The sequence below is a fragment of the Athene noctua genome, chromosome 1, assembly GCF_965140245.1.
Source record: "Athene noctua chromosome 1, bAthNoc1.hap1.1, whole genome shotgun sequence".
Lineage (NCBI taxonomy): Eukaryota > Metazoa > Chordata > Aves > Strigiformes > Strigidae > Athene > Athene noctua.
The window spans coordinates 72535876-72558127 of record NC_134037.1 but is presented as its reverse complement, the minus strand read 5'-3'; the positions used below and the strand labels follow the sequence as shown (position 1 = coordinate 72558127).

General features: G+C 37.5%; 1 protein-coding gene across 1 annotated transcript in view; it reads right to left on the bottom strand.

Annotated features, from left to right (window-relative positions):
* The window catches only part of SYNE1 (spectrin repeat containing nuclear envelope protein 1), a 322973-nt gene that overhangs the window by 127574 nt on the left and 173147 nt on the right, over positions 1-22252 (bottom strand). Inside the window, exons 64-79 of the mRNA XM_074896543.1 lie at positions 21975-22128; positions 21688-21831; positions 19236-19400; positions 17676-17993; positions 16781-16936; positions 15943-16113; positions 14786-15112; positions 13338-13490; positions 11946-12113; positions 10343-10519; positions 9382-9528; positions 7436-7561; positions 5811-5987; positions 3764-4029; positions 875-3035; positions 167-504 (exon numbers count right to left, since the gene is read on the bottom strand). Coding sequence (XP_074752644.1) covers positions 167-504; positions 875-3035; positions 3764-4029; positions 5811-5987; positions 7436-7561; positions 9382-9528; positions 10343-10519; positions 11946-12113; positions 13338-13490; positions 14786-15112; positions 15943-16113; positions 16781-16936; positions 17676-17993; positions 19236-19400; positions 21688-21831; positions 21975-22128 — 5148 coding nt within the window. The remainder of the gene's footprint in view (positions 1-166; positions 505-874; positions 3036-3763; positions 4030-5810; positions 5988-7435; positions 7562-9381; positions 9529-10342; positions 10520-11945; positions 12114-13337; positions 13491-14785; positions 15113-15942; positions 16114-16780; positions 16937-17675; positions 17994-19235; positions 19401-21687; positions 21832-21974; positions 22129-22252) is intronic.

Genomic DNA, 22252 nt, shown 5'->3' with positions numbered 1-22252 from the left:
CATCTAATGAGATAGTGCCAGAGTCCAAGAGCTCTGTATCCCAACACCCACTTCTCTCATCAAAGCACAAACATTTTACAAAACTCTGCTTAATGTTGTGATCGCTTTCTTTCATCATTAACAAGGTGATATTAAAATGAAAGAAAAAAAAAAAATATTAATATACCTTTGCAACTGCTCTTGCTGGGCTTTGGCTTCTTGCTTTGTCCCTTTGGCCTTTTCCTCCAATGCAGCTACATTCTGCAATAGCTGCTCTCTGGCTGTGTCTTGGATAAAGGGCTCTATCTCTGACACAAGGCCCTGTAACTCCTTTAAATGATTACCGAACTGACTTTCTGTACTGAAAAATTCAAGGTGGTTCCTTAGGTTTTCCTCAGAGTTCTCAACATCAAGACCATTTCTTGCTAAACGTAGAAATTCCTGAGCATCTTCATGCCAGTCATTTGCTATCTGCATCACTTGGTAGTATCTTTGGCAGAGGCTATATAATTTATTCAAGGTAGCCTGAAATAAAAGGGAAAATTATATAGAGGATCACAGACATAAAATTCACAGCAGCAACAAAAATACCCTCTGCTGTAAATCTGGATTTTGCCCATTGCTTGCTTTTTCCCCCTTTATTATATCTAAAATACAGGACCGGAGAGACTACACGGAAGGTTTTGAGTGAGTCTGCACCTCTACATGCAGGTATAAATGCATATTACAGAAGCCCCACCCCCCGCTGAGTCATCCATGTCAACAGGCCACAACCTAAGTCATTAAAAAACCCAAACCAACAGGATTATTAAAATCAATCTTTTCATGATGATTACAAACATCAAGCCAGAGAGCCATCTTCTTCAGCTTTGTGAGCAAGAAACTAATGACTAACCTGTCTCATGTGTATAGCTTCTTGAACTTCACCATCTAGTTCTGTCAGCTCAGCAAGAGTGTTTTCCAAGTCAGCAGGTATCAGTTCCTTTGCTTTCATATATCTCTCTTTCTCTTTATTGCTCAGTGCATTCATTATTCTCAGGCTTGACTGCACTTCTTCCTGATGTATCTGAACCTTTCGGATTTCTTCTTGGATGCTTTGCAGTTTGAGGTCCAAACTTAATGTTCCATTAAGTTCTGTTTTCACCCATCTCAACCAGTCAAGGGAGCGGCAGATTTCTGTTTGGAAGTCTATGCTTTGCACAAGTCTGTTCTCACACTCCATCACAGTGTCACTAATGGCAGCATGCAAAGACTTCAGTTTCTCTTGCCAAGACTGCACTTGGTGATCTGTTGTCTCACATGCAGATGAGTCAAGCTGAGGAGAAAGGGCTTCTAGATGTTCGGTTATTCGCTTGAGAAGACTCCCTGAGTCTTGCAAGCTGCCCACCAGAGAATGATATATTTTCAACTTTTCTTCTATTGGGAGCGTTTCTTCATTTACCTTAATCTGCTCCTTCTTCACTGCCTCTAGTTGTGCCTCAAACTGCATACACATATTCTCATGCTCCTGGCATGCTTCTATCATGTCTTCCAACAGGTTTATTTTCTGTTCTATTTGCCTCTTCAACTTGTGATACAGTGTGACAAGTTTTAACATCTCATCTGGCTCCCACGGCTGGCCAGTGCTTCGAAAGGCCTCCTTCTTCTGGTTTAGTTCATCCACTGCTGCACCAAGGCTCACCACTTCACCTAAGAGATCTCTGTAGGCCTGCTGGAGTGACACAGCTTCTTTGGCTGAAACAGTAGCTGGAGCTTTGTCCATGTTAATAGACTGATCTTCTAGCTCAGTCAGAGCTTTAATTGTCAATTCAATCAAAGAGGCATACTCTTTTCTGGCATAAATTGCTTCCTGAATCTTATATAATTTTTCTTTTGCCAGAGCAGTGACAATACTGAATTGCTGAGGGAGAATGTTAAGTTTTTCATCCAGATAAGAATGATCTACTTCATTAAGTGATGGTAGGATTTCTTGGCCATCTCTTTGCAGTGCAAGTAACAGATTTTCATATTCTGGAGATTGCTCAAGAATCTGTTGGTATTTTGCCAACTGGTTGTATAGTTCAGAGTTAGAATTCATTACATTGACTTCTGGGAATGTGACAATATCAGCTTGTTTTAGCCAATGGCAAGCTTTATCTAAGTCTTCTTTGAAATATTTCCTAGAAACTATATTTTTCTCCAGCTCTAACAATCTCTGATTACACTTTTGTAAAACGGTGTCATACACATTCTGTAGTTCTTGCAGTTTACCTAACACCTCACTCTTTTCTTGTTCTGTTGCTTCTTTCATTAAATCCCTTCCTTGAGCCCACAACCCTGTGATTTCATTTTGATAGGCTTTCAGGTTAGCCTGGGCATTCTTACAAGTCCTGATCTGTTTGGTCACATCTTCTGGCAACAGACAAATGTGTTCTGGAAGCGTTACCTTCTTCTCATGCTGGTGAATTTGGTTTGTAGCCTGAAAGACTGCCATGAGAAACTGGGTCTTTTCAGACAGCGCTTTATTGAGGTGCTTTCTCCTCTGGCCAACCAGATCGCTGAGACATTCTACATGGTGCTGTGCATCAGAAAGTGCTTTTTGCAGCTCCTGCCTTTCATTGAGCCCTAGGTTGGTCATCACCCTGTCAGCATCCTTCACAAGCACCTTCAGAACAAGCTGTTTGGCTTCAAGCTCACTGCAAATGGTAAGATGATCCATGAGAAGACTCTGAGCCAAATCTGGAGGAGGGCTCTGTTTAAGAGCCTCTGAGATACTAGGTTGCTGCTCCTCTGCCCATTCCATTAGTTCCTGAAATCTGGAATGCACCAAACTGAGCTCTTCTAAGGTTGAAACAGAAACTTGAATTTTCCTTTTGACAAGGTCCTCCAACTGAGTCCAGCGTTGCTCGAAGTGACCATATTGCTCCTTTATTAATTCTTTGTCATCAAGATTCAGATGTTCTATCATCTTCTGTTTCTGATCTTTCATATCTTCCAGAGCAAATCTTCTTTCCTCTAGTGCCAGTGCCAATTTTTGCAAAGCTTCAAGGTGCACATTTGTACTTTCAGCATCAGATCTATTATCAAAATGGACAGGACAGAAATGAATTATTAGATCTTATCTCAGGACAGACTTTAAAATGGGTCAGAATAAATTATAAACCCACTACATACTGAAATAAATATGATATAAATATCTTCATATAGTTTTCAGATTCTTTTGAAGGAACCAGTCTTGCACATTAATTAAAAAGTTTAACATTTTTATTCCTTTCCCTTTCATCTACTGACCATACAAATTAACATGAATACTGCAGAGCATACCAGTTATACTGCACATATGAACAACAAGTACTTGTTCCATGACAGTGATAGCAGCAGTAATACACTCTCACAGTTTTACACACAGCTGGTGTGTTTATGCTATAAAAAGTAGCTGCAATCATTTAGCAGCAGCAACTAAGCTTTAATGTAATAACCTAGTAGGTAAAATACAGCATCACAATAAAAAACACACATGAAACACAGTAAACACAAATGAAAGTTCTAAGTAGTTAAAATGCTTGAAATATCAAAAAATGTTGTGTGCTGAGACGGCATCAATCAGTACTTGCCTTAAAGACAAACACTGGAGATCTTCAAACTATTTCAATACAACTAATTGTCCTACAATTAATAAGGAACATTTGCTTTTAATTAAGCATGGAAAAAGGGATTTTTAGTGGATTCAACTTAGAGCCGCTTTGTAAACAGCTCTGTCAGTGTACATGCACTGTCAGCTTCATGCATGCTACTCCTTTTTTACCTAGCCAGGTTGTCCCACTCTTTTGTGAGCTTTTCCAAGAAAACTTCAACTACATTCATGCGATCATGGTAATCCCCTGTCCTCTGCAGATCCTCCTCCCTCTGTATGAGCAAACTGTGTGCCTGAAGGCAGAGATCCAGCCATTGGTTGCTGAGTTCTCCTATTTCCTTGTGTTCAGGTGATTCCTGTCCTTGGGTTAGTTTGTTCATCTTCTCAGTCACAGAGGTAAGAGCTGACTGCTTAGACTGCAACTTCTGACTGAATTCCTGAAAAAGATACAAGTCAAAACTAGTATGGTGACAGCTACTCAAAATTATAATGTGGAATTTAAATAAAAACTCTGAAATAAATAAATTGTGTAAGGACTAATTATCTGCCCAGGAAAATGCTGTGCAGATGTAAATTGGAAGAAGCACCTTCTCCCCTCCCCTAACCTTCCTCCCCATCTTCTCAGGTGAGGACAGATTAGTTATAGATGTGAAAGCAAACCAGAGCAGTTAACAAGTGCTAGTGATAAACAGACATCATGATCAAGTCACACCTTGCCCAGGATTCTGGACTAGCATAGCTCCCACCATACATTAAAACATGCAAGATAGACTGGGTCTCATGAGAATTCATTTTACTAGTATGTTTCTCGCTCATTTTTCCTTTTATTTTTTCATTACAGACTAAAAATAAGAAACAGAGTCCATGAGTCAGGCAAGCCCCCACATCCATACTTTATTTTGTTCCTACTTCTATAATAGCGACCGTTATCGTAATTATTGAAACAAAGCCAATTATTATCTAGGTATGATTGCTATTTGAGTAAATTCCTGTAAGTAAAAGAGTCCATCTGCATACACGTTTCTTATCAAATAAGAAGTCACAGAGGACCCCAAAAAAGAATATACAATATACTGACAACTAAAACTAACCAAATACTTTGCAGCACTTACACATTGTCTAGTGAAAATGTAATCTTTTCCTAAATTCTAGTTCAAATGACTGTAACTAAAGAACATGCTCAGTTCCAGCACCTCGCTGGTAGGGGTTCTGGATAAGACATGCTACTGCTCAGCTCTGCTTCATTCCTCTTTGTGACTGCTTCAAATGGAGCTAGGCATCTTCCTTTACCAGGGCAAATTCAAGGAAAAAAAATCACACTGTGCCACATCTGACAGTACAGCAGGTGCCTGCTTTTCATAATAATACAAAGTTCTTGACCAAATTAGTGAGGAATACAGACTCCTGCTTCTGCCTGGACTCTAAAGATAGCTAGCTTAAGAGCTTTCAGTCTACTTTCTGTGTTGAGGTATCTTCAAGGGCTATGACTTTGTTGAAACACTTGTGTTGAATAGACATGAAGAGGAAGTGCTGTTTAGTTTTCACCTAACTCCTGGCATATCAGAAAAAGAGTACCAGCAAAGCCTAGACCAAAAATGCAAAACCCAAGCATTTAATCATTTAATAAAGAAATAATCTGTTTTCCTGTTTCTTGTTGTTACTTAACTGATGTTTGTGATGTGTGCAGAGTGGCCATAAAAATACTCTCTTCTGTAATGCATAAGAATGAATGAAGATCTGAAGGTGTTTGTCTCATTATTTAGGGTAAATGAAATTGAGTTTCTGTTATACCTATTCTCCAATAGTTTTCAGAGTTCAGCAACATTGAATAGTTTCCTAGACTAATTTTGCAATAGAACCAAATAATTTAGTACTATTGAAATCAAAGAACTTAGCAAGCACAAGTTGCAGATCTTATCTTCAGGTCCACTGTGATCAGCGATTAGCCTAGTAAAAACCAGGGCAGATTAGAACAGTAGGCTGAAAGTTGTCTACTGTTAAAAAAACAAATCCAGAAAAATAATAAGATACAGTGTTCTGCATTCTGTGTCACTCTGTAGCATGAATAAGGAAACACTCTTTCCTCTGCTTTCTCTGCTCTTGCTTAGAACATATTAGCAATTGTATGCAATATGTGCATATAATATGAACTATAAAAGTCTCAGCCACAAGATGAACAACTTCTTTACCTTCTGTTCTTAACCTGCAGTATCCTTACCTTAACCTGGAGTACCATATTCTGGGCAATGTTTAGCTCCAACTCTGCCCGTCTCCTTTTCAAATTCTGTAGCTGTTGATCTGCATCCTGGAAATATATCCAGAGCTCAGCCTTCATTTGTTTGATCTCTTCCCAACCTTGAGCCAAATACTGTGAGTGCATTATCTGCTGCTCAATCTAGAAGAAAAGAAATGGAGTAGGAATGCTTTAATGTATCTATTTTTGGAGAACGGAGGATGAATACCATCCTTCCTCTGAGCACAGTACTGTACTAAAGTAAATTTCTGCACTAGATTCTGGAGGTGCTAAGATTATCTGCAAAAGGAGTCAACCTTCAAAAGTCATAAAAATCAGACCTATCAAAGGAAAGCTGTGGAAAAAAAAAAAAAAAAAAAGAATTATCATTCACCCTTGAGAGAAACAAGTGTATTTTTGAGTGTGTGTATTTCAAAGTGTTCTCAATTTTTTGTTAAAATTCTCTTAAATTAACTGCATAATTTAGTCTATTGAATGCCAAGAATATTGCTGAACTGTACTCTCCATGCCTTCACAATGACCAAATAAAAGCTTAAATTAAACACTTTCATTTAATTGGTTTAGTCCAGTTATTTTACCTATATGCCTTTTGTAAAATGCCAGTAAGAAAAATGCTTACCAAATCTGAGCCCATCAATCACCTTAAACCCATAGTCACAGAGTTCTTTTGCTCCAAATACAGCAGTAGGGCGCATTTAAGTTTAGACACTCAACCAGCTTAATATATCTCAGCGCTGTACTGTCTGCAATTTCTCAAAAATGTTTCACTGCTTTATATATAAAAGGAGAATCTTATTCTGATGTTTGAGATGCTTTTCAGCTATTCAATATTTGGACCGCCATTTTTTTATGGATTACTTGGTTTTGTACACTTTGCTTCTCTGGTGTGGAATAACTGTATATATTAAATTTTTACTCTTGGTAGAAATAGTGTCAGAGGTTTGGTGATGTGTGTTATGAGAAACTAATTTATGTTCACAACAACAGAAATGCTCACAATGTTTCTTTTCTAATAACTTATGTTTATAATTTTATTCTAAAACCAAGGATTAAGCTACTTTAAAACTCAAAATTGAGGTACATTTCTATAAATTCATGTGCTGAAATAGATGCATTCTGATTTATTAATTGAACCATCATAATTTTTATGATCGTAATGTATTAGTACACCCTAATAAGAACATCAGTCTGTCAAATAAATAATAACAGTAAAATATGTCTAATCTTTATTAAAATACATAGACTGAATTGTGTTTAATGAAAATAAATAATTTGGATCAGGTTTTCTTCCACAGAATGTTATTTGCGTGGCTTTAGACCAACATCCTGTAACATTGCCTAACTACCTTTAGCAACCTTTGTCATATGTCTTTGTATTACTCCCAGGATGACAATATGTGGATTTAATTTTTAAAAAAGCAGAAAAAGAAAGAGAATACTATTTCTAAAAAAAATAATAATATTCAAGATTAAAGTAAGAAGACATTTCTTTAAACCATTACCTAATATGACCTTTTAAAAAGAGGACAGACCAAGGCAGTTAAAGCTCTAAATAGGATTAAAAGTGGGTTGTTGTGGTTATCTTGTACCGTTTGTTTTGTTTGTTGAATATCTGTTGCTGTACTCTTCACTGTGGCATCCGACAGATCACACATGGAGCACAGAAGATCCAAGTATGTATTGGCCTGCTCCTGCAGAGCCCGGAAGTGTTTTACCTGAGGGAAGACAATCCTCAAATAAACTCTGTGACTCTGGAAATAAGCTCTTATTTTATTACAATAATGCATTTTAGTATCACTTTAGCTTGTTACTTCCAAAAGATGAAAAGTAGACACATGCTATTTTATTAGGTAAAGTTGCTCTGTCATAATTATGGAAAAGTAACTTAAAAACTTGAAATTATGAGATCAATGTTGACAATCAGGGCAATAACATATCTCTGAGTCCCAGGGAGGAGGAGTGAGTGACCACCTAACACAGAGAGCCAGTGGTGGGTCCTTGCAGACAAAAAGCTGAACACAATAGCAGTGTGCCCTTGTGGCAATCCCAAACTACTGTATTAGCAAGAATGCAGAAAGCAAGCTGTGGGAAGTGATTTTTCTCCTGTACTTACATTTCTTAGGTTGTTCCTCATATATTTGGCCCAGTTTCCTTCTTTCCTCAAAGACAAGATATTGGCAAACTGGTGCAAGTGCAGCAAAGGGCTGGGAGGACATGTGGCTGTAGTATGTGGCATTTGGGCAGGCCTGAAGGAGCAGGGTTTGTTCAGCCCAGAGAAGAGAGGTTAACTGTGGTCTGTCGTTACTTAAAATGGTGAGGGTAGTACTGAGAAGACAGAACCAAACTCTTTGCTGAGGTGAGCAGAAAAAGGACTAGAGGGAAAAGGTACAAGTTGCAATATGGAAATTCTTCCTATATATGAGGGAAACTATTTTTCTCACTGAGAACAGTTAAGCACTGGGAACAAAGTCCCAGACTCACAGGGATGGTCAGGGCCCTCAGTGCATCTATGGGCTCTGCAATCTCTTATCCCCCTCTCCTTGGGGTTTGGTTGTCTCTGCTCAGGGCCAGCCCCAACTCAGCCCAGCTGGATGTAGCCAATGGAAAAGCATCCAGAAGTCTTCTCCCTTGCTCAAGAGCTGCATGTGAGCTCCGACCCTCATCCACCTATGGACCTCACCTGAGGTGCACTATAGGTGCATATGTTCTTGGCTGATCCTTCTGGCCTTGCCTTGCCACCCTGACCTCCTTCCTCCCCCTGGGACCGGCCTTATCCTGACAGACTTGGTAATCACCAGGTGGAGGCTGATGCCAGCGGGACTCTGCCCTCCTCACCTGTGTGCTGGAGCTCAGCATGTCATTGGGAAGGTGTTGCCCTGATGGCCCCACTGCCACTCCCTCCTCCCCCTGCCCTTGTGGAGCTCCCATCTGTAGTATTTCAAAGTCTATTAAGCCACATGGTGGATGAGACAGCCCTGAATTCCAGTATTTTTAGTACCATACCAGTTAATTTGAAAACAAGGTACAAATTCAATGTAAAATACATTGTTACTAAGAATAATCAAGAAGCAAAGAAACCATTCTTAATGGCTAATGTGGATTAAAGGAAGTTCTATGCTCTTAGGCTGAAAAACTTTTAATTGCCTGGTAACAAACCCTGTGTCCATGGTACTATAAAAATCAGGCCACATATAGGAACATTAGTAGACAGATGGGCAACTGGAAGCAGAAAGACAGAACCTCTCTGCTAAACACATCTGTGGAGTATCTGAGCACGTTTATCTAACTAGCCAACTTTTTTCAGGTAATGTATTTCTAAGCATTAAGCAGAGCTAGCAAAAGCCCCGTGTGATTTTTCACCTACAGTTGTTTTTCACTCAAGGGATTACTTTTGGAGCTGATAATAAACAATGGGGATACACATCCCTCTGAGAAGGTCAGAGAGAGTATCTACTTTCTATTAATATAAAGCTCTTACCTGAACCTACCTTATTAAGGATATCTGAGCATTTTCAAATGCTGAACAAAATTTTACCTGTTTAACTGCATCTGCCAGGCTGAAAGGTGGCCAGGTAGTTGGCTTTAGCTCTGACTGCACTGTAGACAGCCAAGTTTGACATTGTTGTAGGGTATCTTGATGATTAACATGCTTCTGGAGTTCGTGTTCCAAACTCTGGTACACCTAAAACAAACATTTTGTAAGGTCATTGCATTTTTGAACACCACTGTTGACTCTCTTCTCCCACCTTGAAAACTGCAGATAAAACAAAATTATTAAGACTGTGGCTATTTTAGCTGTTGTACATAAAAGTACCAAGGGTTGAAAACTCCTTAAGCTCTCAGTCAATCTTGCTAATTTGTGGAGAAGATGGACAATATCTAAGGCATGGCTTCTGGAAAGAAAAAAATAAAAATGCAAATGAAGAGCATTGTCTCTTATTTCTTTATTCTTGTTCAACATTTTGCCATTGATCTAGTATGAGGTTTTACCTACCTCTACAGATCTTACTGACTATGAAGGCTACTTCCTGAGGGTTTGCTTTGTTTGGAGTTTTTCAGGGTTTGGGTTTTTTTTGACTATGCTGGTTTGATCTCCTAATTGGATTAACAGAATGACCCAGCTATCCCTTCCTAACTATATATTCTGATTTTACTAAGAGAGACAGGATTTCCTAGCACATAATTAAGACCAGTTATGTATGTATGCAAACTAATGACACTAAAAGTCCAAATTGATCCCTAGTTTTTGAAGTAGGAATAGTTCTAATTTCTTTGCTGCAGCTGCTCAGAAGCTAGTGTAGCATGTGCAAGGCAACATTTGGATCACAAGGGATTCAACTGTAGCACACTAATGATGAAGTGCTACATTAGCAACCTGTAGGCTCAATTTAAATGGAAACAGTAGAAGTTTTACACCACTGAAAGAAACAAGTACTTCTAGGAATAACAGGTATTATTCTTAAATGGCCTAAAACCATTTCTGAAACAAGACTTACTCTTTGGGCTGTGCTACATATGGCAGAATAGCTGTCCTTTGTCCCCTGGAGATGGCTTTGTATGTTTTGCTTAAATTTTGCTTGAAGATGTTCTGTGCATTGATTGATCAAGTAATCGCCTTTACTCTTAAGGTTGTTCAAACGATCTTCAAATCCTGCAATTTCTTCCATAATAGCCTAAGAAATAGATAAAATATTTTAGAAGAAATATTTTAAACTTAAAACATGTTCTGCATCACAGATTTATAGATAGCTTTTTCTCCTTAAACACCCTTTGTCTTCAGATTTGGAAAAAAGTTTTCAGACAACATCTATTGTTAGTCAAACTATTAGAGTGTATACTCATTGAAAAATCTTTGTCAAAAATCTGTACACAGATATCCCACAGAAACATCAATAACACTGTCATAGTGTGTGAACATAAGCTCATGCCCAAAGATTACCCTTATCTTCCTTTGTTGCATGATCTACAAGGCTCCACCAACTTCTTTTGTGCCTAGTGATGAGACTAAATCTGATGCTGAATCAGATCTTATTCCATAAGCAGTTCCACCGTAAACAGTTCTTTCCGTTGATTTTGGTGGAGCCAAATTTTTACCTAAGAAGGTGTCCTGGTTTTGGCTGGGAAAGAGTCAACATTCCTTGGGCTGTGAGGGAACACAGCTAGAGGGCTGCATCCTATCGATGATTGGAGCACTCTGTATCATATGATGCCATGCTAAGTATATAGGTGCTCTCACACACATGTTCGGTTTCCAGGTCAGTGTGGCTGGATTTTCTGGTGCAGTTGGATGACTTGCTGGGGACGGGCTCCGCACCGGTGATCCACTGCATTTTACCCATTTTGGACTTGTTATTGTTGATTTTGTTACTATAACTAAATTTTGTTTATTCAACCTATGAATCTCTATTTTTGTCCCTCATTTCACCAGTGGGGGGGAAGTAAACAACTGGCCATGTGGTGATCGACTACCAGCTGAGTTCAAATCACGACAGAAGGTTACTTAAAGAATAACACATGGATCACAAAGAGTTAAAAGATTTCCATGTTTGTTCTTGGAATCTCAGTTTCAGGAAGTGATCGGGATGGCTGAATTTTGCTTTCTTTTAACTTCTAGAAAGCAGCAGCTATTGATGTAGTGAATGATCATCATTAACAGCAATGATAACAATATATTGAATAAAAGCAATGGAGAAAATGTTACAGCATAAGAGGAGGAAAAAAAAAAAAAGATTTTAAAATTTAAAATATTCTTTTATCCTTAGAAGTGCCAGAGCAAAAAGTGCCTTAGGAGTAAAATGACCCTAATCTGTTTTTTGTGGTCTATTTCCTGGGACATCTCAGTAAAGAACTGACACAAAATTCAGACCAGTATACAACAAACCTCTTGTGCAGATGCAGTCTCATACAAGAAACAGTGCTAACAACAAAGCAGATTTGTTAACTGCAGCAATGACACGACACTTATTTACACAGTTAACAGTAAGAGGAATAAAACAGGTGAATGACAAATAACTAGAATTCTGGAGTAGAGACAGAGAAACAAAAGGAGAAAAATTCTATTTTACTGGAAAAAGGAAGTTTACCCAATAGCAAACTCACCTTGTGGTTAGCTAGTTGCTGAGTGATTATTTCAAGACTGTTACTCTCCATGAGGTCAGGGCTTACCAGCCTGCTAGACATATGTAATAACCATTTCTCCCCTTCTTGCAAATCACTATTGTAATCCTCATGCTCTTTTACTCTCACTTCTAAGGTTTCAACGTATGCCTGCAGGTCCACAATAACCAAAATTAAATATTCAGGTAATTACAAGAATTAAAAAAACAAAACAAAACCCATCAGGAGCTTGAAAGCAGAGTAAGATATCATCTTCTAAATTTATGTTCCTGTGAGGGACTCTGACATGATTAGACTGTTAAGGAAGACATCAAAGGGATTAAACTGTGGTACTGAGCAGTATTTTCCCTCCAGAAGAAATACCATACTTTGAAGACCAAGAAAAACACTGAGATCTCCTTAATTTAAGAAAAGGAACACTGTCAACTTGACATGAAGTTCACTTAGAAACAATTTTTGCACATTCTTTGAGAGACTGCACATGACCTACCAGATGTTATTATGGTTGGGTCCCTGCTGCTTACAGCCTTTGTGCATACATATGGCTTGTGACTGTGGTAGGCAAAGTCATGTACACATTGAGTAAAAATGTATTGATTCTTTTTAAGAATATTTTTCACAAGCTTCTCTAAGTCATCAACATTACATCTAATGCAACAGATATCAGTTTTGGGGTGCAGATCAGAGGAATGTCTATAAATTCAAAATCAACTGTGAAAAAAACAAAATCATCTGCCATTGGTGGATGCACCGGCAACTAAAGTTACTTAGGTCAAACATAAGTACTAATACCATTTGCAGAGCTTATCCTCATTAGGACTATAACCTAATAAAAGCTTTAGGAGTATTAATACTTTGGGACGTGTTTAGAAGTATTATATCTTTCAAAGTACTACATACATGTGGACTAATGAATCAATGTTAATTAATAATGCCCTTGCTTAATTAAATTATATCCATCTTGCAGTTAACTTTCTTCAATGACTTCCATTCAACAACTAAACTAAACAGGATTTGTGTGAAATCTAGCAGAAACAAGAGACAAAATGGTATACCTTCAAGAAATAATGTGCTTAGAAATCTATTCAAAGCAATAGTGCAAACTAGTCACTGGTATGTTTTTCCTTAATGCTGTGAAGACTCCAGCTGCCACACTCAAAATTCATTTCAGCTACTCTTGTTTGATTTATTTAGGTACAAGTTCTTTCCATTTTCAAGAATTTCACTCTGGCTCCCTCAAAAAAAAATCCAGTAATTAAGGCTAACTGCTCTGGGTACAGGGTATGACATGACAGCATGAAACAAGTAGCTTCTGAAAGGGGAAAAAAATACAGCAAATTGAGAGAAACTAGGGTTTTCTTCCTGACTTTTTACCTTTGTGGTGCTGCAGAGTTCCTGGTAAGTGCTCTGAAGGTCTTGAATGTTGTTCTTTAGATTCATATCATTCACCAGATCAAAAAGTGCTTCTCCCTTTTCAGTTACTGATTTTATTGAAGGTTCATGGGACAGAACAGTCTGCTGTATAGACTACAATGCAAGCAAGAATTAAAACATATCTATTGAACACTGAAGATCTACTTCATCAACTTCTCTTTGATCTGAAACACAGCCTTCTATCATGGTATATATATTTATCATCCTTTCCAGATGAGAAGAGCTTTGCTACCAGTACAGGACTATGTTTCTCAGCCATGCCCTGAGACAAAAACTTTGCAGACATCTAAAAACAATTTCTCCTTTTGTGAGTGGCTAGTAGCATGGAAAATAATCTGCAGCTGGTGAAGGAAAGGTAGTTAATATGTGTGAATGGGGAAGTGCTAGGGATAAAACTTGCTCAGAGGAACAAATTCTGCAAATAGGTGGGAAAGTATCACCAAAGCCATCCTCTTAATAAGACAGTATGCAGGCAAGTGCATAACACTCTATTCTCAAGAGTGTGCAATCTGATCAGACCAGACAGCATGGTACATGCCAGCATCTATCAAATGAAAGTGAGATACCAGCTCCCCAAACATGTAGAAAGCAAGTACACATCTATTGACATATGACTTTGGGTCAGTAAGTCAGCAAGGCATAGTGGACAGTTTCACAAAGAAAGTCTTGATGCTGTGCAGGTACTGCCTAGCAATAGCCAAAACATTGCTTTATTATCAACACTGTTTTAGCCACAAATGTAAAGCACAGCACTACATGGGCTGCTATGAGGAGAGTTAGCTCCATCCCAGCCAGACCAAGTATACATCTTATGAAACATCTGTAATCCTGGAGTATGTTACAAAAACATCATTGAAAGGCAATGGGGTTTGTTGACAATTTTTTCTGCTCATTTTTACAACTGGAAAAAAAACCAACCACTTCATTAAAACTGAAACCAGAGGAGGCCATAACAGCTGACTGTCTTAGATGTCAGTTGAGCTGGGACATCCAGTTTTAACCAGAAGGCTGATTAAGCCAATGTAAACAGAGGCAATGTCTGCAGTGAACAGCAGCTGATTTCTATCCTTGCTTAAACAGCAGTTAACTCTGTTGATATTAATGGAATTACTCATATGTGTATTTATAAAATAATATTTCTCCGTAACAGGAAATGCTCAGATGTGGAAGCCTTATTAGGACATTCACATTTCAAATCCAGGGGCTCTCTCTGGTTTGTAGATGCAGGCATCATGCACACTTTCACTTTTATGCCAGTTTAGACATTCAGATTAGAGACATCTCATACATCTATTGAGGAAACTTGAACAAACACCTGGATCAGAGGATTTATTGTGAACCACTAAATCAAAATCAATTGATAGTACAAAGATATAACCTCTTCTTACCTTGTATTTGGACAACTGGGCCTTCTTCTCATAGAGCTCACTCTTTGGTTCCGCTGGAGCATGTAACATGGCTTGGTACTCCATGACCCACTGAGTCTGTGCCTTGTACTTGTCTGAGAACTCCTTTGCCAGCTGAAGGCATTTCTCTGAAGTCATGTGCTCTTTCCTGATGGAACCAGCCAGCTCTTCAAGCTGTTCCACGTGATCTCCAATTTCTTTTCTTAACTGGTCAACTTCATTTTCTTCCATGTACTTTATAGCACGCTCCCCCTTCTCACGGGCAGATTTCAGTAAACTGTGGCCTATGTCCATATCACTCAATAACAGCTGTGAATGAAGTGTTTGTTAAAAAAATGTATTCAAGCTCTTGCCTTTTTTGGTTTTTATTTATTATAGTTCTATTACAAGTGAGAGGCCAACAAATTAATTTTTTTTAATTTTGCTAAGGACACAGAAGGAATTGCTAGGGAAATTGAATGGACCTTTCATTACAAAATTGCCTGGAGTTAAGGTGTGGTAATCTAGAAGGAAACAGGAAGAGAAAATACTTCTGTTCTGCACTGGGTTTGTGAAGATATAAACAGAAACTGAGGGCTATTGGGAGAGGGTTTGTACTGCAAATTCTGGAATAGATTAAATTTTTCCCTCAAATTCTGGAATAGATGAAAGTTTTCCCTTAACATATTACGTTTAAACTGCAAGAAGTATGAAAAACTTATCTAAAACTCTGAGATGAAACATGAGATTTACTACTGAGTTACTTCAATGAGGTGAAAAAGGAAGCACTTCTTGCCACAGAATATATACTGTATATATTTTATACTGTATATATTTTATATATACTGTATAAAATATGCATGAGAGGATGCCTTGTGAGAATTTATTTTAAGTTTTAACCTAAAACAAAACACATATAAAAATGCCTTATAAAAGAATAGGATTATATTATTTAGGACTATTCACAATCTCAACAACCAAACTGATCTAATGTATATATGACATGACAAAAGAAAGTTTTATACTGGGTGGTCTTTATCCTTTTAGCTTCCCTGGGAAAGGTGAAGTCTGAATTTTGAGCAGCCGTTAAAATGCATGTTTAAAATATAGCCTCTTCTTGGTGAACAGAAAAAAAAAGATTGCATTCAAGAAAGTGATACCTCTAGTTTTTGCACTTTTTTCTCCATTGCTGTTTTATCGACCACATCAAACTTGGTGATCACATTTCTGAAGTTCTTGTTAGTAGCTCCATACCAATTTGTGTAAGCACTAAAAGCCAGTTCTGACTCCTCCATACAGTGTATTTCTTCTTCCAGAAACTTTATTTGCTCCTTCAAACAAATATGGAGGGTAAGGGGAAGAAACATGAACCACCCAGATGTTTATCACTGTTATTGGCTAAAGGTAGCAATAAATTGCTATTTATTAATAAAACCTGGTATAATAAGATTAAACACATAGGTTCTGAGCTTTTTCATATCTAGTGGATAATTCTCACTGGGGTCTTGTCAAGATGTACATATAGCAATCACTAATGTTAAAACTCAATTAATACTTATATTTTGAAATTTGAATTGTGACTTGATTATAGTACTATGAGACAGTTGAAGTGACTTGAAGACTGTACCTTAGCACTTCACATTTTTCCCATACTAGGTTTTCAGTGATAACCTAAAAACATTTCTCTAGAGGTCATTTAGTATTCAAACATACTGATGAATTTCTCTCCTGCAACTGCCAAAACTGACAGTAACAACATCTGGTTAATACTAAATGTTTTTGAAAGGGCATTATCCTGATTATCATTCTCTCATATATTTAGTCCAATGAAATCTACATGTATATGTGTGTGTATATATATGAATATATGTGAATATTATATTATTGAGTCTATAGTAATGAATAAACTCCTATAAAGTCTAATTAAGAAAGTCTGTTCATATTTGCTTCTTAGCTGATAATTTATGATGTTACAATGAATTCCTTTTCATTACTTACCAAGACATGAAGAAGAAGAGTTTGGTAGCGAGAAGTAAGTTGTGTAGCCTGGCTTCCCATTCTACTTGCAGTGAGACATTCCTCTAGTATTTGCTGAGCCAATACCCCAACTTCCTCCACATCATCTTTGTAGATTGTGATTTCTTCATGCCACTTCTATGACAAAGATATTATCCAGCTTATATGACTGATTCAAACATCTTAAACACAACAGGATTTTATTTGTTACTAAGTCAGAAAATCATTGGAAAGGAAAACAAATAGATGGTTTTAAACATGGATTTAAAACAGGAAAATAAAACAGAATCTGATGAAGACAAACATAATGACTATGCTGGGAGTTTTATCATGCCAAATGGACTGCATTTCATTATGGTAGCCTTTTTTTTTTCCCTCCCAAATAACAGAAATGTAACCTGGACTTCCTATAGAATTTGCCCAAAGTTTTAAAGGGGACTGTAAAGAATAACCTTGAATCTTTTCAAATCTGCTTCCTGTATTTATTCAGGACTATGTCTTCACCTTGGAGTGACTAAAGGTGAATTATTACATCAACACAGCAGAGGCTTTATAACACATTTTACTCCTGTTACCACATAAACACTTTCCCACTCCAGGACCAACCTTTGTCCTCAGTTATGCCTTCACATGCGACAGACCACATGAATTCCAGATGTCTCTGTGAGAGTTCAACATTGGTATAGCCATGCCCCTACCAGTAAAACAGGAGGAACCTGGACCCAGAAGGCACAAAGCTTTCTTGGATCCATCATTCTAGGCACCACCTCAGAATAAATTGCAATGCTTCCTGTCATTTTCACAGTGCAACCAGGAACCAATGTGAAAACCTCACATGGTATTTTTGTTTAAGGAATGTCCTAACTATATTCTTTACCTTCATTTGTTGAAGTTGCATCTCCTTTGTTGCTCTACCAGACTGCCTCCCAGTTCTGATAGCAACTTTCTCCTCCAGGTCTGTTAGCCAGTCATTAACCTTCTGAAATTTTTTCTCCATTAATCTCAGTCTGCTCACAGTGGCGTTTAATTGGCTTCTTGCTTCAGAAAGCCTGTGCTGATAAACTTGCCAATCCTGCCGTAAGGATTCCAGGGCTCTGTCTTCTATCTGTGGAATGCCCCAAGGAATCACCTCCTCTCTGGCATGGACAGCAGCATTCAATAATGCTTGTCCTTCTGCACAGTGGACCTGCAGCTCCTGTAAAGGCAGTTATGGATCATACCTTACATTAACAACTTCCATCTGCACATGACAAACAAAACCCTGGTTCTAATTAAGACAAAAGCAGTTACCTCATGTTATCTAGATATTCCCTTTAGTTATCTGTGGTTCAATGCATATTATACTATCTCTAAAAACACCTATGATGGCATGCTCATTTACAAAGCAAACTGAGTATCACTATTATTGACAAGCAAATTGGAGAAAATTATCAACAAAGCATGCATTACATTCTTTCCCCTTCTTAAAAGTTTATCATCAGTTCTGAAACACTTGCTGCCTGAGTTGGCATGGGATGGATGCAACCCATTCAGCACAGCCTTAAATTCAAACCTCTCCAGCTGTGGCAAGCAGACTGTAAGACTGATTCCAAAATGGAATCTGTTTAAAACCAGGGAACATGGTGAGGCTTCAAACTTTTAAAATAAACAAACCTATTTATTTTTACATAGGTTTGAGACATCATTCCAAGATAACTCTTGATACCCTCTTCTGGACATGTGTGGCATTTTCATGCTTATTAGAACTTGATTAGAAAGTATGAAGGAATTCATTCTGACTAGAAAACTTAACTGGGAAATTACCTTAACAAAATACAGTTTTGTGTCATCTTAGTTCATATTTGAGATATAAAGATTTTCAAAATGGATTGGGATTTTGTGAAGTAAACTATAATAACAAGACATATATACAGAGGCCCTGATCATACAAAGACATTCTCAGCACCCTGAATAAAGTAATAAATATTTCATAACTCAGGTACAGACCTTTTGCTAATTCAACAGGTATTAAAGTTTTTGAAGTCAGCTTAAGATCATAACTGGGAAATTAATAAAGTACTATAGGTTCACCCTTCACTGTCACTGTCCATGATTGGAAATGCCTGAAAGTAGATGCATCTGCACTGTAAACAATAAAAGATGAAAACCCAGTGAAAAGAATACTTTTGATTTTCAGTACTTGTAAGAAAGCATTAGTATGCCTGGAAATTTCATTCAAAGCCTGACACTTCTTTCTGAAAATGAGTAACAATGTTTCCACTGTCTTTACTGGAACCACTTTTGAGCAGCAAAGTACTTATATATAATGTGATTCCAAGCTCTTCTCAAAACAAAAAGAGAGGTGTAATTTTTGTCTGATAATTAACATTACTCTGTTATTTTGCAAGCAGGACTCTTTTTTTTTTTTTCCTCTCTTAGGATGTCATACATTATGTACCTGTAAGTCTCGGAGCATTGCCTCCTGTTTCTGGGCATCACCATCAAGATGTGATAAACAGTCAAGTTTTTCCTGTTCCTTCTCCAGCCATACTTCAAAGGCCTTCAGATTTCTTTGGTACTCTTGATGTAAGTTAAGCAGTTCTTCAGCTTTTGTTACTGCCTCCTGTTTGTTAAAATATGTATATATATGTATATATATCTTAGTGTATCATCAAACCAAGAAAACATAAAATACAAACTTCAATCAAGGGGAAAAGCTTTCATCTAATGCTGAGCTTTCCTAGAATTCAAGAGTACTTAGATTCTGAGGATGGTTTAATCAATTATGGAGAAGGAGAGGACAATGTGGGGATACTGATACTTATCCTAAAATATTTTTCACATAAGTTTGTGACCTCTGGGAAGTGAAGTTTTGATCTGGGATCACTTTTAAATAACACCTTAGTGTCTAATAACAAAAGACCTTCTTAATTTTTATACCAATTTAAATTAACTTTACTGAAGTGATTAATAAACCACATTTTTTTTCTTCACTTTTTTTTTTTTTTTTTTTTCTCCAATGAAATAATAATCTTCTATTAAGAGTTTCTAATTTCTTCAGGTTTGACTACCCAGGTCCTTTGTGGGAAGTTCCTACCCAGCACAGTGAGAAACAGACTGCAAGTCTTCCGTGTATGTGGGTGAGCAAGTTACAATAATTTCACAACACAGCACTAAAATATTATCATATCTAGGATAGAGCAGGAAGTGCATCATACATTAGCACAAGACTCATCTTCCTAAGTGCAAAAAAAGTATACAAATGTAATTCACATCCTCTAAGAAATGATGGGAATGGGGGAGTTTGGATGGAGGCAAGACAGGCTGCATCCCTGGGCAGGAGGCTACATAAGAAGAAAAACACTTCCATAAACAGCAGCCATGAACCTACTGTCTGCTTTACCTATTTCTAACAAGTCTGGATAGTGAAGGAAGGAAGAAAAGAGGAGTATTATCAATTTTTTACAAGGCCTGTCCAAACCCAGTAGTGAAAAGAGGAAAAGAGAGACACTCTTGACAGTGGCTGAAGGAAATGACAAGTCTTGGTCTGCTCAGGCCTGGGCCACAAACCCTTGGGGAGTATTGTCAGGTTTCCCACCTGGCCATATGATTATTAAAGAATTTAACCATTCCTTACTTTCCAGCTATTTGCTTTGAACTTTTTATTTATTTTTAATTTATTTATTTATTTTTAATTTATTTCTAAGGGTTGAATGTACTCTTGACACTTAACATCACCACCACAGTTAGGAGTGGAAAAGACAAAAGTCATATGGGGTATTAGGTGGGAAGAGAAAGAAAGGATGCTTCCTGATACATGAGGAAAGAGGTAGAGCTCTTGCCTCTGTGAACTACCATCCATCTCTCATTATTTCCATGATGTTGCTCAAGCTGAGCAAATACAGTCTATATAGCTTTGTGAAAAAGGTAAAGATTCGAAGATCTGCATGCTAACAGGAATATTAGATATTCACAAGCACTTCCCAGGACTTACTCATCTCTCCAGTAAACCTGAGTAAGTTTAGCCACAGAAGGTGCTAAGAAAGACAGTGCATTGCATTCTTTGCAGTTCCTCTGCAGAACTCTGCAGAGAGTTCCACAAAACAGTGAATCACACGCTTTTGAAAAACTGAATTTTGTCCTTTTCCACAGGACAAAGACATCGCTGAGACAACAAATTTCAATTTTACTACACTGCTATCATGAAGAAAAGTTGCCTGTCTGAGCACACACTAGGCATTATTTATTTACCACAGAAGAATTTTGGTTAACTGGAGATAATTACTTAGCTTTAAATGTATCACCAGGTCTTTTATTATTTCCTCTCTATCTTGTATCTTACAGTAAAACACATCTTGATCTTTATCTGTCCATGCCCTAATCTTTTCCAGATCTATGATATTAACATTTATCAGTAAATGTAGTACTTATCATGCTGGGTCTTTTGACATTAGAGTCAGTTTACTTGCTAATAAGGTTTGTGTTCAATAGTTAGCTTCTGTAGTTGTCAACCATTTGTGAATTATCTGATTGACTGGTTGCATTTATTGCAAAACACACATTTATGCAAATCACAGATTCAGAGATGCTTCCAATTTTTCAGTCACAACTGATAAAATCATATTCGTGCTGAATTCATTGAGACTTTTGACATAGAATTCCCCAGACTATTCACCTGATGATTTTTTAGATTCAGATTTTTAGCACCTTTCTGAAAAGATCTGAAGCTTAGTGGTGCAGGAAGACAGGCTGATAAATCACTCTAATAACTTTCTGTTACATTAAGTTACAACTATCCCCAAACTTTTACTCCTCATTTAACTGTAAAATAAATGATCAGTGAAAAGATTTTCTCTTTTTTCTCGTTGTCAACAAAACAAGAGGGAGAGCTATCAAGAAAAAACTTGTACCTTTGTTCTGTCTTTGAGGAACCTATACCGCTCCTGAAGGTCCTGGAGTTCAAGCTGAGTGACATAATGCTCAGCCATCCCACTTCCTTTCACTTCAATTGTTTCCAAAAGGCTGCTGTGACTCAACACCTCTTCACTGAGTAGCTGCAAAACAGAAAGAGAAGAACACATTTATGAATGGGCAGCATTAAAACAAGACCACAGACTAATCTTGTAGTTATTAAGCCTTTGTTGCCACTTATAAGGTGATACAGGCTTGTTGCTGGCTTGTTATAAAGCAAACACACCTTCGCTTTGCTGAGGGCAGCTGTTTTTTCCCTCAGTTCAGCATATTGCCTTTCAGAAGCATTCATACTGGCTTCTACTTTATCCATCCAGCTGGAAAACTGACGAACATCATCCTGGTAACTTGTCCATTTGGAGAGAGCTCCTTCCAGTTGACTGTAATTTAAAAATACATATTTGTTGTGATAGTGGAGGTTCTCAAGGTATTTAAGCAGTGAGATATAGTCATATACAGTTATTCTAGACTATGTTTATAAGAAAGATATATCACAACCTAAGC